At 41.9% G+C, this 16,933-nt stretch overlaps 1 protein-coding gene across 1 annotated transcript in view; it reads left to right on the top strand.

Annotated features, from left to right (window-relative positions):
- LCMT1 (leucine carboxyl methyltransferase 1) overlaps positions 1-9,983 on the top strand; it is a 77,791-nt gene extending 67,808 nt beyond the window's left edge. Inside the window, exon 11 of the mRNA XM_069485896.1 lies at positions 9,918-9,983. Within this exon, the coding sequence (XP_069341997.1) occupies positions 9,918-9,940 (23 nt within the window). The 3' untranslated portion in view covers positions 9,941-9,983. The remainder of the gene's footprint in view (positions 1-9,917) is intronic.
- The last annotated feature ends 6,950 nt before the right edge of the window (positions 9,984-16,933 follow it).

Raw genomic sequence — 16,933 nt, 5'->3', positions numbered from 1 at the left:
ACGTGATAAATGCTGAACGGTGTCTCTAAACATCTCATCATGTCTGCTACTTCCAAAGCTAACGGACAACTTTTTATTTCCATCTTGTGGCTTGCTGTTGGCTGCTTCTTTGGCACAATGATGTCCATCCTTTGGTGATACTTTCTTTTGAGATAGCTGTTTTCGTTAGCCTTCGCATTCCAAACAGCTGACATTCTCTTTTTCCAAAGCACGTGCTTGGAGTTGCTGCTGAAGGTAGGCAACATGGTGGGTGCAGGAAGCTGCAGGTGTTCTAGGGTGAGGACACTGTGCCTCCAAACCTTTCTGCCAGAAAATCTCCGCACTGGACAGCTCCTCCATCTTTTTAGTTAAAGACATGTTCTTTTCACGAAGTTTCATGTCCAGTTCTGGTTCTTTTATCCCTTTCAATGATCTTTGTTCTGTTGTGTTTTCCAAATTCTTCATTTCTTCAGGATTGGCTGAAAAGACCTGGGGGTGTATGTGTCTTCCATCTTCACAAGCTGAAATCAACTTTTTATTTTCCATTTTGAGATCGAAATGCTGTTTCATTTCTGAAAGACGTTGCTTTAAGTTTCCCACTTCAGCTTCCCTATCGTTAAGTCATCCTTAAAAATCACTGTTAGAGTCTTGATTAAGAGGTGGTGTTGAGTTATTTCCGACTCTAGAAAGTGCCTCTTCCTCATTTTGTTTAATAGGTTCCTTAAGTTCAACGTCCATGACGGTAGCCACATGGCCACCTAACCTGCCCCAAGAAGTGGCCTAAGCCGAAGCCAAGGCCACCGAACTAGGACGACGTCGCTTTGGGTCCTGTTCCGCTCCGAGAAAAGTGTCCCGCGCAGTGGGATCTGAGTCTAGTCTGAGGACCTAGGGAGACTCGGTTGCTACAACAAAGGACAGCCAGGCTCACAATGGGGCGTTTCTAGGCAACGGGGCTCAGAGCCCCCCAAGGGCAGGCGCTGCCTGGAAACGCTGAGGCCCGGCCTGGGCCTGGCTAGGGCGGCGTCCAGCGACCGCGGCCCTGCCCACCCCACGACTGCCCGCGCTCTGCCCACCCTGGAGGTGGCCCTTCTCCCTCCGCGTCAGTGAGTCTCCCCAGCGCCACGCGCCCCTCCTGCCACGGGGACTCTAGACCACCCAACCCCGCTCCCAGAGGGCGGTCCCCCAAGTGCCTTTCCCCGAGTGTGTGAGCGCGTGTTAAGCAAAACACACATTCATTTCATGTTTTTACAGCGGTACCATGGAGCACACGTGTTCTGCAGCTGGTGATGTTCACGCCACAGTTACTTTTTAAAGTAAGGCAAAATTTCTATAGTGAAACGCATCCATTTGTGCTTCTGAAGAGCACAAATCAGGGCGTTATGACGAATGTCTGTATACACCTACGCATAAGCTCTACCCTTGGGGAGATACTGAGTATTTTCATCACCCAGAAAATGTCCTGGTGCCCTTTGCCATTCCACCTCCGCCCTCCCGCCCCAGCAAGCCCAGTTCTGGTATCTGTCACCACGGATGAGTTTTGTCTGGTCCCATAGGTCGCACACGGGGGACTGCATGTTTACACCCTTGGTGTCTGGCTTCTTCCCACCCGTGTTCGGGATCTTGTCAGGGGAGTGAGTTGTAACTCCCAATCGATCACCCTGTTGATTGATAGATCAGAAGTAGGAGGAGTGTAAAGGTCCTAGTAGCTTGCAAGGCACGGAGCTGGAGACAAGCAGAGGCAGATTTCAATGAGTTGAAATGTAGGGGGTGGTCTTGGGCCAGGCCTCTTCTGGGCTGGGCTGGGTCGCCAAGCTGTCACTTGGAAGTGACACAAGACATACCTACACAGATGTAGCACTTATGTATCTTCTCAGTCAAGTATTCCTGTGTGAGGATCTTTGGGCCTCTCAAACGAAAATGATTAGGAACCATCTCAGCCCATAGCTGAGATAGGCTTATGCCAAAACACATTGCTTTAGTCAAGATAAGCAATTGCACCTGGAAAATTCCCAGAGCCACCTTGGCAGTGGCAATTTTGCATAATCCCTGGTTTGTAGAGGGAGGAAAATGATGTAGCTCAAGGATATGTAAGGGGAGAAAAATCTGCTGGCAGATGTATAAATGGACTTTTATTCTCATTAGAAAAGAAATATGTGCTCATTGTTCTAACAAAGTTTTCAAGCAAAGTAAAGTGCATGAAGTATAAAGTTTTCGTCCACTGTGTAGTCTCACGCTGGAGGTAGCAGTTAACATGACGGGGCATATTCTTTTCCTATACATAACATATAAAGAAAAATATTTGTTAAATCACAAAATTTTTTTTTGAGTCAGTAGATTCATATTACATATATTGATCTGTAAACCATCTTTCTTTTGTAAAACTTAACAATAGATTATACTCATCTTTACATATGAAAATGTTTAGAGTTACCATATCCTGTTTAAGGGCACATAGTATTTATATTGATATACAGATATAATATATTGATAATAATAATTTGTGTATAGCTGGAAATTTACTTGTGGTGTCCTGTTTTTATGTTGTTTAAATTTTCCTGTTACAAACAGCACTGGAGAGAACATCACCATCTATGCATCTCTGTACACAATATTAAAGCCCATTTTCATTATTTTTATAATTCCTTTGTGATTCCTGATGGTTTTCTTGTTTTTGTTTTTTGGTTTTTTTTGGAGACAGGGTCTCACTCTGTTGTCCAGGATAGAGTGCAGTGGTGTCATCACAGCTCTTTGCAATCTCACACTCCCAGGCTCCGGCGATCCTCCTGCCTCTGCCTCCTGAGTACCTAGGACTGCAGGTGCCTGTCACTGCACCTGGCTAATTTTTTCTATTTTTTGTAGAGACTGAGTCTTACTCTTGCTTAGGTCTATCTCAGACTCCTGAGGTTCAAGGGATCCTCCCGCCTCGGCCTCCCAAAGTGCTAGGATTACAGTGAGCCACCCTGCCTGGCCTGTGATTTCTGATTTATGCTTTTTTCTTGCCTTCGGAGACCTAAGATAACAGTGTTTGGCCTCTTACAAGATCATGAGAAGAATTTTTGGCTTTGCTGGGCCATACAGCTTATTAACATTTAGAAGTATTGCTGCTTTTCTCAAGTACATACACGAATAATTGGTAATGAAAGCCTTGAAGGGTTGAGAAAGTGGTGTCTCCACATGATCAGTCGATACTTCCTGGGTTCTTCTAGAAGCATTCTTTCGCATAGGATGTTTTTTATTTGCATGGGTCAAGACAACCATTTTGAATATCCCTGGTCTGGCATCTGTAATGGGGGTGCTCTAGCACCTCTTCTAGATGCCCAGAGAGGAGTCTGTCACTAGCACCAACCACAAGGGAAGTAACTTGCTTCTGGGTAGTCATTTGTCTCGTGTTGCCATGGGCTCATGTAGACAGCAACGTGTAACCCTAACGGTAGGAGGGTAAAAATACTGGGAGAGCTTTGGTCTGTCTATCTCAGGCCGAACAACCTTCCCACCTCTGTGAATGCCACAGAGTTTGTCTCTGCATTTGCTGGGAACTGTGGAGTAGATGTCTAAGGCGAGCATATTCATGTCACAAATGTTGAGTGTTGGCTACTGCCAGGCAGGCACTTTTCTAAGCAGGAGGGATACTAAAATGAACAAAATAGGACAAAAGATATGCCTGGTGTTGGGAGCTCACATTCTAGTGAACAGCTTCATAATTAGTAGTGTCTCCTGATAGTTATATTTGGTAATAACCATCCCAGAGCCCTTGATATGGTGCTGCGTTTTCCTAGAACTTGGTATTAGAAAATCTGCCTTGGAAAATCTTCTGCAAAGATTAGTTGGGAAGCAACCAAAGCACTTTATGTATAGTCATTCTCACTTCAGATGTGGTCCTGGGGCCTGCATACCAAGACGGGAGTGAATGCACAAATACAGAAACGTGCACAGACGTACGCACATGTGTATGCACCTGCGTGCATCCGCACACACATCTGAACAAAGCCTGGACAAATAGCAATACGAGATTGTTAGCAATGGCTATTGTGAATGGTGGGAATATGAATAATTTTTTATTTTCCTCCACATACTTTTTGGAAATGCCTGAATTTTCCTCAGCAGCACGCACATAATTTAACACAAACTTTCAGAAAAGATATTTCCATATGTTTGTGCACATTTTTCTCTGTGTGTATGTATTTAAAAGTTTATATTTAAAAATACTTGGAAAGTCCTATAGGCATATATTTGGAAAAGTCCTATAGGCAAATATTTTTTTCAAAACCAGAATAATGTAGCATGCAGGGTAAAAATAAAAACCACTCAACTCACTGACCCCTCACTACCAGTCTACGTCTTCCCTCTCAGGAGACAGCCACCATTTCTAGTTCATTCTGTGTTTTCTCAAAGTAGTCAGTGCATATGAAGACATACATGTCTCTCCCTTTTCCTTTACATAGGCAGTGGTATACTTTGCAAATTACTTACCAAGCAACTTCCTTTTTTAAATTCCATGATATGTCTTGACAGTTTGTCCGTGTTACTATGTACAGACATAGCCCAGGTTTTGTTGTATGAATGTGCTTTAAAGTATTCAACTGTCTCTTCTAGTTTACAGTTCTTTGCTTCTTACCACACTGGAGCTATGATGCTGCAGTGAATGCTCTTGAACGTACATCTTTGTACACATAGAGGATAAATTCTTTTTTTTTTTTTTTTTTAGACAGAGTCTCACTCTGTTGCCCGGGCTAGAGTGAGTGCCATGGCGTCAGCCTAGCTCACAGCAACTTCAAACTTCTGGGCTCAAGCAATCCTACTGCCTCAGCCTCCCGAGCAGCTGGGACTACAGGCATGCGCCACCATGCCCGGCTAATTTTTTTTTTTCTATATATATATTTTAGTTGGCCAGATAATTTCTTTCTATTTTTATTGAGACGGGGTCTCGCTCTTGCTCAGGCTGGTCTCAAACTCCTGACCTCGAGCGATCCACCCGCCTTGGCCTCCCAGAGTGCTAGGATTACAGGTGTGAGCCACCGCGCCCGGCCGAGGATAAATTCTTAAAGGCAGAATTGTAGAGTCCAAGGATGTACATTTTAGACATTGATAGAGATTATCAAGATGCCATCCAGAGAGGTTGCACTATTTTGCAATCCTACTAGTAATTCATGGAGCACCTTTATTTTCATGTCCTTGATGAAATGTATATCAGACTTTTTGATCTTTGTCAACCTGATAGTTGAAAAAGTATGTTATATATTAATTTGCATTTTTTCCTCATACATGAATTTGAAACTTTGTTTTTCTTTTATGGTGAACTAGTCTTTTCCCCTGTTGTAAATGAATTTTTGAAATTTTTCTTATTGACACTTAATAGCTCTTGATATAGCAAGGAAGCCAACCTGTTGTCATTTGTATTCCAAATATATTAATAGCTTCCTAGTTTGTCATTTGTCTTTTGATTTTATGGTATTTTTTGTTCTTTTCAATGAAAATAAATTAAAATGGAATCTCACCATATGTACTATTTCTGGCCTGCTTCTTTTCACTTAATATACCACGAACATTTTCCATAACCATAACTCTGGGTTATCATGTTCATGTTTTATTTATTTTTAATTATTATGGGCATGTAACGGTAGTATGTATTTATAGGGCACATGGGATGTTTAGATGCAGGCCTATAATGTTTAATAATCACATCAGGGTAACTGGGGTACCGTCACCTCAGGTATTTACCATCGCTTTGTGTTAGGACCATTCTAATTCTGCTCTTTTATTTATTTTAAAGTATACCCGAACTTATTGGTTTTATTTTTAATTATTATGGGTACCATTATATTTATCTTTATAGGGCACATGCGATCTTTTGATACAGGTGTAGAATGTGAATTAACCAAATCAGGGTAAATGGGGTATCCATCACCTCAGGCATTTATCATTTGTTTGTGTTAGGAATGTTCCAATTCCACTTGTTTAGTTATTTTAAAGCATATGCTAAACTATTGTTTATTATAGTCACTTGTGCTATCAAATATTGTTCATTCTATCTCACTATATTTTTCTACCCATAAATCATCCCCACTTTATCACTGCCCAGCCTCTAGTAACCATCAATGTATTTTTCTCTTTCTCTGTCTGTGAGATCAATTGTATTTAATATTTAGCTCCTACATATGAGTGAGAACATGCAAGATTTATCTTTCTGTTTTTGGCTTATTTCATTGAGTATAATTTTCTTTAGTTCCATCCATGCTGTTACAAATGACAGGATTTCCTTCTTTGTTAGGGCTATATAATATTCCATTGTGTATATGTACCACACTTTCTTTATCTACTCATGTGTTAATGGACACTTAGGTTGAATCCAAATCTTGGCTGTTGTGAATAGTGCTGCAATAAACATGGGAGTACAGATATGTTTTCCGTATACTAATTCCTTTCTTTTTGATAGATGCCTAGCAGTGGGATGACTCTGTTTTATGGTAGTTCTATTTGTAGTTTTGTAAGGAACCTCCATACTGTTCTCCATAGTGGTTGCACTAATTTACATTGAGAGACTTAGTTTGTCAGTTGATGTTTTAAGCTCCAGAATTTCTGCTTGTTGTTCATTTTTCATTATTTTCAATCCCTTTGTTAAATTTCTCTGATAGCCTTCTGTATTCCTACTTTCTGTTGTCTTTAAGTTCACTGAACTTCTTCAGGACAGTTATTTTGAATGCTTTGTCTTGAGAGGTCACATATTGCCCTCCCTCCGGGACTCATCACTGGTACCTTATTATTTAGTTCTTTTTGGTGAGGTCATGTTTTAATGGATGTTCTTGATGTTTGTGGAAATTTGTCAATGTCTGGGCATTGAAGAGTTCGGTATTTATCTTCACCCTCTGGGCTTGTGTGAACCTGTCCTTTTTGAGAAGGGATTCCAGATATTCAATGGGAATTTATATCCATTTCGGTACTGGGGGTGCTCCAAGCCCAGTAATGTTGTGATTCTTGTGTACTTCCTATGGTATCACCTTGGTGGACTTGGGTAAGATATGGGAAAATGCCCTGGATTACCAAGCAGTTTCTCATTCTCATCCCTCACTCTCTGTGCTGGGCTGCTGGAGTTGGCGGAGGAGTAATATGGGCACTTCCTCATGGCCACTGCACCTTGGACTGCACCAAGTCACACCTGCAACCAGCACAGTCTCATCCAAAGCCCTTGGTGAGTATTGCCTGGCTATCTCTGATGTTTATTCAAGACCTAAGTTCCCTTTAGTCATCAGGTGGTGTATCCGGCCAGCACTGGGTCCTTCCTTTCAGGGTAGTGTGTTTCCTTCTGGCCCAGATAGGTCTAGAAATTCAATTCCATCCAAGAACTAAGGCCTAGACTCAGTGGCCTCAGGAATCAGGTTGGTACTTTATTTTACTGTGTCTGAGCAGGTACCCAAGTTGGAAAACAAAGTCCTCTGAACTCTTCCCTTCCCTTTCCTCAGTGGGAGAAGATTCTCCCTGTGCTGCAATGCCTGGAATTTGGGGAGGGCTGACCCAGGCACTGCTCATGTCTCACTGGATCACAAACACCTCAAGTTCACTGCCTCTGAGCCAGCACAGCCACAGGAGTTGCTCAGGAACTGAAGCCGTGTGACCTGGCTGCCTTATGAATTCATTTTGGCCCTAGTCTGCTTTTCTTCAGCTGGTGATGGGGCAAGCTGGAACTCGGGTTTCCAGGTGGAGGATTTCCTTCTGGCTGGGCTGGTGTAGATGCTTCCTCTGTGGGTACTGTCAGAGTCCTGCCCTGTGCTGTGTTCCCCTGCAGCAGGGTGGGCTACAAGTCCCATAATCACTTCACTCTCCCTCTGCTGGGCAAACATTCTCCACTTGGTGTGCTGGCTGCACACAGCCCGGGGATGGGGGAGAGGGCGCTTGGGGTCTTTTAGGGCCTCTTCAGTGCCTCTTTCCTTGATATAATGTTAAAATCTGGTACTGAGATCACTTATCTGTCTTTTGCTTCTTCTGAAGATGCTTCCTTGTGTGGATGATTGTTGAATTTTGGTGTTTGTGCGGAGGAACAACTGCCAGAGATTTCTATTCGGCCATCTCGTTCCACCCCCGTCTGCATCATCTTCATTTTAAATGTTTAAACTTCTATTGATTCTATTGTCATTCTCTGCCCATTGTAGAATCACTTGAATTACTGGACAAAATGGAGCTTCTTGAGCTCCTCTTGGAGCATTAATGCCATTGATGGGCAACCAAAGGAGGAAATGAACTAGGCATGTGATTTTACTTTTGTTGCTTTGACCTAGAAATGGGGAACTTTTCTTCTCCAAAGTATGAAAGACTTGTTTGGAACTTTGGGCCCAGAAAGAACTATCAGATCATATATGTGCATCCATGAGCATATCCAGAAAATTTGCTCTTACTTCTGTGTTTTTATAACACAGAAACCAGGGAACTATTTAAGTAAGCCATGTGTCCCAAAACGAACAACCCTGGAGAGACCCACTGTGGAATTTTTGCAGTTGGAAGGTAAAAGACCTTGAAGATTCAATAGTAATCTTCATAAAACTGACCAGTGATTACCTTTTGGATCAAGTTATTGCCAGGCTACTGGATGTTAAATACACGGCTCATTACATCTCTCTAACAAACCCATGCACCTGGGGTTGAATTTCTCCCTCTTCTCTCTTATGATGAAGGTCCACTTCCCTGGCTATGGCCAAGTAGGGCCTTAGGGGGTAAGTGTGGATCCCCTCTGGGTTCCTGGTTAGCTTGGTCTTGGGTCAATTCCTCCTTTATAGCTGCCCGTGCTGGGCTGGCTTCCCCAGTCGTGAGTCCTGGGTGTCTCTCTATCCCAGTGGCAACCACTTTAGATCCTAGTTCTGGCCTTTAATGTCAAAACTGGCTACTGGCCTTCAAGCTTCCTACAGATCTCATCCAAAGACATAGGAACTCAGGCAGGCAGCTGATACAAAACAAAGAACCTGAGAGAGGTAAGAACTGTCACCTGTAGGAACATCCCAGGTTGTCCTGGGACTGAAAATCGGCCACCCTAGGCTTACCATTCCACTCCTCTCCAAATTTCCCCAACTGTGAAGTTCACCTTAAAAGTCCTTTCAAATTTGTTTTTGATTAAAGTTATTTATTGCTGTTTTTATATTATCATCCTCCTAATGATAAAAGTAATATAATTTTGAGTAAAGAATTTAGAAACTTCTAAAAATGTATAGCAAATACACCTGTATGCCTGTCATTCAGAGATAACCTCTAGTAACTTCTTCCTTGCCCTCTTTTTCTACATATTGTTTTGTCTTCAACAGAGTTGAATTTATATATTTATGCAACTTTGATTTCTGATGTTTTTGACTTAATATTATAATATAAGCATTTCCATCTTGCTACTAAAAACTTTCAATGAACATAATTGTAATGGCTTTATAAAGTTTTATCATGTAGCTATATGTGACTTTACTTGACATTCCCACACTTTTGGAATGTAAGTTATTTCTAATATTTTTAAGTGAACTGTGATTCTTACAAAGGAACAATTTATTGCACATTTTAATGTAAGGGGCTTCTTTTGTCCCCACCATGTACCTGGCTGCTCTGGGACATCAGTGCTTGTGTGTGTGTGTGTGTGTGTGTGTGTGTGTGTTGAAGAACCCTCTCTGCGTTTGCTCAAAGTTCAGCACAGAAAGGGTAGGTTTTTGGCATTAACTGTAGAGAAGCCATAAACTGTTATAATGCTTTCTTAATCCCTTTAACACCACCCATAAACACAGTCTCGCCCAATGTCTCGTTTCCATGTGAAATCTCATTTTCCATAACAGGACAGCAGGGCTGCCGTGGTCAGATGTGTGGCCAGTGCCCCAGAGCCAGTCCCTGGGGGTCCACGGCAGGGTCACATTCTCCCAGCTGTTTTCTCTGCTTTACATTGAGTCTCTGACCAGCATCTGTGTGTCTGTTCCCCTCAGGTTTGCAGGAGATGACTTATTAGTCTGTCGAAGGCACATGCTGAGCCAGAAGCTGAAGCCACCAGCCTTCCCAGGGGAGCTACGCTGAGCTCCCTGAGTGAAGGGCAGGCCTTGGGTACCGATCTCATCCCACACTCTGAGAAACCTCAGTCATAAAAGTTGTCGTACCAGCTCTTGTTTCCATTGACTTGTGGATTAAATAAATCACACTTGCCATTGACTGCGTGGTGGGCCTCTGCTGCTGTCTGCTGCTCCTTCTGCACTCCACGGGGTGGGCTGTGGTTCACCTTTGTGTTGGCTGAAGCTGAGGATCCTGAGTCCTACTCTGACCTTGGCTTACTCCCTGTGACTCAGACTCGGCTCATGACCTTGTACCCACTTTGTGTACTGTACTCTTGTGTTCTGCGTCATAACACTAGACCTTGTATCTTAACCCCTAACCCTTGGCCTCCACCAGATGCTGAGGCTCTTCTCTGGCTCCTGTTTCTGCCCGGGTCAGGCTAGCCTGCCTAAGTGCTTCCTTCGTTCTGGTCACTGCGGCAGGCTGTGGGAGGCCCCGTAACATGTCCTCGTCCTCATATCCATAACCTGCATAACTTCTGTGGTAAAGGGGGCTTTGCAACTGGCATTAAGTTAAGGATCTTGAGATGAGATTGTCCTGGATTACCTGGATGGGCCTGCTGTCTTCACAAGGGTCCTATGAGCAGGACAGAGGAGGGGTCAGCATCAGAGGAGAGGACACTGTGATGAGGGAGGCAGAGACTATGGAGGGATGGAGTGATGGGCTCTGAGGATGGAGGGAGGGCCAAGCAGCCAGGAATACAGGCAGCCACTAGATGTTGAAAAGAGTAGGAAAACAGATTGTTTCCTCAGAGCCTTCCAGAGACTCCACAAGGAACCCGCCCTGCTGACACCCTGATTTTGGCCCAGGGTAACCGATTTCAGATTTCTCCCTTGAAGACCTGTAAGAGAATAGGTGTCCACCTGTCTCCTTGAAATGTTCTCGCAGCCCCTCCCTTGGATGCCTAGACTCCCTTCCCGTCTTTACCTGCCCTTTCCTTCTCTCCATCCCTAGTGCCTCCTCTTCCTGTTATTATTATGGGTGCATAATAGTTGTTTATATTTATAGGGTGCATGTGGCATTTTGATATAGGCACACAATTGGGGTATCTTCTGCATATGGATATCCACTGCCTCCTCTTCTTTTTGTACCCCCAAGACTTCATCTTCATGGGTCACCATAGGTGTTTTTCCCTCCTTTTTATTCCAGTAAAATATACATAACAACATTTGCCATGTTAACTATTTTTATATGTACAATTTGGTGGCATTAAGTACATCCACATGGTTTGTGAAACCAACACCGCCATCCATCTTTAGAATATTTTCTGTCTTCCCAAATTGAAACCCTGTACCCATTCAACACTAACACCATTTTCCTTCCCTCCTACTCCTTGGCAACCATGGCTCTAATCTCTATCTCAATGGATTCGACTCCTCTAGGCACTTCATACAGGCACACTTTGTTTTTTGAACTTTGCTTTATTGCACTTCACACCTATTGCATTTTTCACAAATTGAAGGTTTGTGGCAATTCTGCAAGGAGCAAGTCTATCCACGTGCCCACTTCATGTCTCTGTGTCACATTTTGGTAATTCTTGCAATATTTCAAACTTGTTTATTATATATGTGATGCTGATCTGTGGTCAGTGATGTTTGGTCCATGCATGATCTTTGATGTTACTATTGTAATTGTTTGGGGTGCCACAAAATGCACCCACATAAGACAGCAAACTTAATCAATAAATGTGTGTTCTGCCTCCAGTAATTGCCTGTTCCTTTCTCTCTCCCTCTCTTCCCACCTCCCTGCTCCCTCAGACAACAGTATTGAATGTTAGCCAATTAATAACCCTACAATGGCCTCCAAGTGTTCAACTGAAAGAAGAGTTGCGAGTCTTTCACTTGAAATGAAATGCTAGAAATGATTAAGCTTAGTGACAAGGCATGTTGAAAGCTGAGATAAACTGACAGTTAGGCCTCCTGTACCACTTAGCTAAGTTGTGAATGCAAAGGAAAAGTTTTTGAAGGAAATTAAAAGTGCAACTCCAATCAACACAGGAATGATGCAAAAGCGAAATATCCTCATTGCTGATATGGAGAAACTTTTAGTGGTATAGATAGAAGATCAAATCAGCCATGATCATCCCTTAAACCAAAGCCTAATCCATAGAAAGCCCTAACTCTCTTCACTTCTATGTAGGCTGAGAGAGGTAAGAAAGCTGCAAAAGATAACTCGGGAGCTAGTAGAGGATGGTTCATGAGGTTTATGGAAAAAAGCTGTTTCTAGAATAATAAAAGTACAAGGAGAAGCAGCAAATGCTGATGGAAAAGCTGCATCTGGCCGGGTGCGGTGGCTCACGCCTGTAATCCTAGCACTCTGGGAGGCCGAGGTGGGCGGATCGTTTGAGCTCAGGAGTTCGAGACCAGCCTGAGCAAGAGCGAGACCCCATCTCTACTAAAAATAGAAAGAAATTATATAGACAGCTAAAAATATATATAGAAAACATTAGCCGGGCATGGTGGCACATGCCTGTAGTCCCAGCTACTCGGGAGGCTGAGACAGGAGGATCCCTTGAGCTCAGGAGTTTGAGGTTGCTGTGAGCTAGGCTGACGCCACGGCACTCACTCTAGCCTGGGCAACAGAGTGAGACTCTGTCTCAAAAAAAAAAAAAAGAAAAGCTGCATCAAGTTATCCAGAAGATCTAGCCGAGATCATTGATGAAGCTTGCTATACTAAACAATAGATTTTCAATGTAGGTGAAACAGCCTTTTATTGGAAGAAAATGCCATCTAGGACTTTCATAGATGGAGGTCAATGCCTGGCTTCACAATTCATTAGCAAGTCTGACTCTCTTGTTAGGGTCTAAGGGAGCTGGTGACCTCAAGTTGAAGCCAATGCTCATTTACCATTCTGAAAATCCTACAGCCCTTAAGCATTATGCTAAATCTACTCTGCCTGTGCTCTAGAAATGGAACAACAAAGCCTGGGTGACAGCACATCTGTTCACAGCATTACTGAATATTTTAAGCCAACTGTTGAGATCCACTGCTCAGAACAAAAACATTCCTTTCAAAAAATTACTGCTCCTTGTCAATGTCCCTGGAGACTCAAGAGCTATGATGGACATGTACAAGGAGATTAATGTTGTTTTCACAATTGCCATCACAGTATTCATTCTGTTGCCTATGGATCAAGGAGTAATCTCAAATTTCAAGTCTTATTATTGAGAAATACATTTTCTAAGGCTATAACTTCCATAGAGAGGGATTCCTGTGAGGGATCTGGGCAAAGTAAATAAAAATCCTTCTGGAAAGGATTCACCATTCTAGATGCCATTAAGAACATTCATGATTCATGGGAAGAGGTCAAAATAGCAATATTAACAGGAATTTGGAAGAGGTTATTCTCACCCTCAAGGTAGACTTTCAGGGATTCGAGACTTAAGTGCAGGAAGGAACTATGGACATGATGGAAATAGAAAGAGAATTATAATTAAAGGTGGAGCCTGAAGATGGGACTGAACTGCTGTAATTTCTTGATAAAACTTAACAGGATGAGGAGCTGCTTATTATGGATGAGGAAAGAAAAGTGATTTTTTTTTTTTTTTTTGAGAGTGTGTCTTGCTCTTTCACCAAGGCCAGAGTGCTGTGGTGTGATCATAGCTCACAGCAACCTCAAACTCCTGGGCTCAAGCAATCCTCCTGCCTCAGCCTTTTGAGTAGCTGGGACTACAGGTATGTGCCACTATACCTGGCTGATTTTTCTATTTTTTTGTAGAGCCGGGGTCTCACTCTTCATCAGGCTGGTCTTGCACTCCTGACCTCAAGCAATCCTCCTGCCTTGGGCTCCCAAAGTGCTAGGATTAGAGGCATGAGCCATAACACCTGGCCAAAAGTGATTTCTTAAGATAGAATCTCCTCATGGTGAAGATACCATGAACATTGCTCAAACAACAACAAAGAATTTAGAATATTACATTTATTTGACAAAGCAGTGTCAGGGTTTGAAAAGATTGACTCCAATTTTGAAAGAAGTTCCTATTGTGGGTAAAATACGATCAAATAGCATCACAGACTACAGAGAAATCTTTTGTGAAAGGAAGAGTTAATGCATGTGGCAAACTTCACTGTTATCTCATTTAAGGAAATTTCCACAGCCACCCCAACCATTAGTAATCACCACCCTGATTAGTCAGCAGCCATCAGTATGGAGGCAAGAAATTTCCACTAGGAAAAAGATTTTTGGAGGCTCAGATGATTGTTTGCATATTTTAGCAATAAACTAGTTTAAAATTAAGGTGTTTATATGGCTTTTTTTTTTTTTTTTAGATATCATGCTATTGCCTACTTAATAGACTACAGTATAGTGTAAACATAACTTTTATATGCACTGGGAAAATGAAAATTTTGTGTGACTCGCTTCATTGTGGTGGTCTGGAACTGAACCTGCAATACTTTTGAGATATTCCTGTATGTGGAATCATACGATATTGGTTCTTTTTTCTAACCTATGATACTTAGCATAGTGTCTTCAAGGTTTATCCATATTATAGCATGTGTCAAAATTTTATTCCTTTCTTCTGATGTGGCCTGGTGGGGAAAAAAATAAAAAATAAATAAAATAAATTAAAAAAATAATAATTTCTTTCCTTTTCAAGACTGAGTAATATGAAATTGTATGTATATATCACATTTTGGTGATCTATTCAACCTTTGGTGGACATTTGGTTGTTTCCATATTTAGGGTATTGTGAAGAATGCTGTTGTGAACATTGGTGCACAAATATTTGCTCACATTCCCACTTTCAGTACCTTTCAGTATATACCCTTAAGCAGAATTGCTGGATCATACGGTAATTCTATTTTTAATTTGTAAAGGAATCTCCATACTGTTTATTACAGCAGCTGTTTCACCATTGTACATTCACGTCAGTAATGTACAAGGATTTCAATTTTTCCACATGCTTGCAACACTGGTTATTTTCTGCATTCTATCTATACACACACACTAAGCATCCTAACAAATGAGAAGTGGTATTTCATGTAGTTTTGATTTGCATTTTTCTAATGATTAGTGATGTTGAGAATCTTGTTATATGCTTTTTGGCCATTCATGTATTTATAGTTTTACAGTTAGGTTTTTGATCCATTTTGACTTGTTTTTTTTTTTTTTTTTTTTTTTTTTTAACAGAGTCTCACTTTATCACCCAGGCTAGAGTACAAAGTCATGACCATAGCTCAGTAGAACCTCGAACTCCTGTGCGAAAGTGATCCTCCTTCCTCAGCCTCCTGAGTAGCCAGGATTACAGGCATATACCATCATGCCCTGCTTTTTCTTATTTTTTGTACAGGTGGGGTCCCACTATGTTCTCTAGGCTGGTCTCAAACTCCTGGCCTCAACCAATCCTCTTGCCTCTTCCTCCACAAGTGCTGAGATTATAGGTGTGAGCCACCATGCACAGCCTTTGAGTTAATTTTTGTATGTGGTATTAGGTAAGGAGCCAATATCATTCTTTTGAATGTGAACATCCAGCTTTCCCAACACTGTTTGTTGAGGAGACTGTTCTTTCCCCATTGAATAGTTTTGGCTCCCTTGTATTTGGCCATATATTTAGAGGGTTTATTACTTGGCTCTCTATTCTATTCCATTGGTTTATTTGGCTGTCTTTATGCTTGTGCCAGATTGTTTGGATTACTGTAGCTCTGTAGTAAGTTTTCAAATCAAGAAGTGTGAGACTTCTAACTTTGTTCTTCTTTTTCAAGGTTTTCTTGGCTCCTTAGCATCCCTTGAAATTCTACAACATTTTAGAGTGGGTTTTCATATTGCTGAAAAAAAAATACTGAGATTTTGATAGGGATTGCATTGAATCTGTAGATTGCCTTGAGCATTTGTGACATCTTGAGGATGAGAAATCTTCTAATCCACGAACATGCTATGTCTTTTACTTATGTCTTTAATTTCTTTCCATAATGTTTTGTAATTTTTACTGTACAAGTGTTTAACCTCCTTGGTTAAGTTTATTCCTAAGTATTTTAATTTTTAATGCTATTGTAAATGAAATGGTTCTATTATCTTTTGGATTGTTCATTTTTAGTATATCAGAATACAATTGATTTTGTATGTGTTGATTTTGTATCCTTCACTTTTGCTGAACACATTTATTAATTCTAACCTTTTTTGGAAGATATTTAGGGTTTCCTATGTATGAAATCATGACATTTGACACAGTGATAATTTTTTTTTTTTTTTTTTTTTTGAGACAGAGTCTCACTCTGTTGCCCGGGCTAGAGTGAGTGCCGTGGCGTCAGCCTAGCTCACAGCAACCTCAAACTCCTGGGCTTAAGCGATCCTACTGCCTCAGCCTCCCGAGTAGCTGGGACTACAGGCATGCGCCACCATGCCCGGCTAATTTTTTGTATATATATATTTTAGTTGTCCATATAATTTCTTTCTATTTTTAGTAGAGACGGGGTCTCGCTCTTGCTCAGGCTGGTCTCGAACTCCTGACCTCCAGCGATCCACCCGCCTCAGCCTCCCAGAGTGCTAGGATTACAGGCGTGAGCCACCGCGCCCGGCTACACAGTGATAATTTTACTTCTTTCTTTCCCTTTTGGATGCCTTTTCTTTTTTCTTTTCTTTTTTTTTTTTTTTTTGCTCCCCAATTCTCTTTCTAAATCTTCTTATACTATGTTGAATAGAAGCAGTAAAAGTGAGCATCTCGAGGCCGGGCATGGTGGCTCACGCCTGTAATCCTAGCACTCTGGGAGGCCGAGGCGGGCAGATTGTTTGAGCTCAGGAGTTCGAGACCAGCCTGAGCAAGAGAGAGATCCCATCTCTACTAAAAAAATAGAAAGCAATTAGCTGGACAACTAAAAATATATGAAAAAAATTAGCCGGGCATGGTGGCGCATGCCTGTAGTCCCAGCTACTCAGGAGGATGAGGCAGGAGGATCGC

This window comes from Eulemur rufifrons, chromosome 14, assembly GCF_041146395.1.
Source record: "Eulemur rufifrons isolate Redbay chromosome 14, OSU_ERuf_1, whole genome shotgun sequence".
Lineage (NCBI taxonomy): Eukaryota > Metazoa > Chordata > Mammalia > Primates > Lemuridae > Eulemur > Eulemur rufifrons.
The sequence above is the reverse complement of the archived record's forward strand: the minus strand, read 5'-3'. Positions and strand labels throughout refer to the sequence as shown.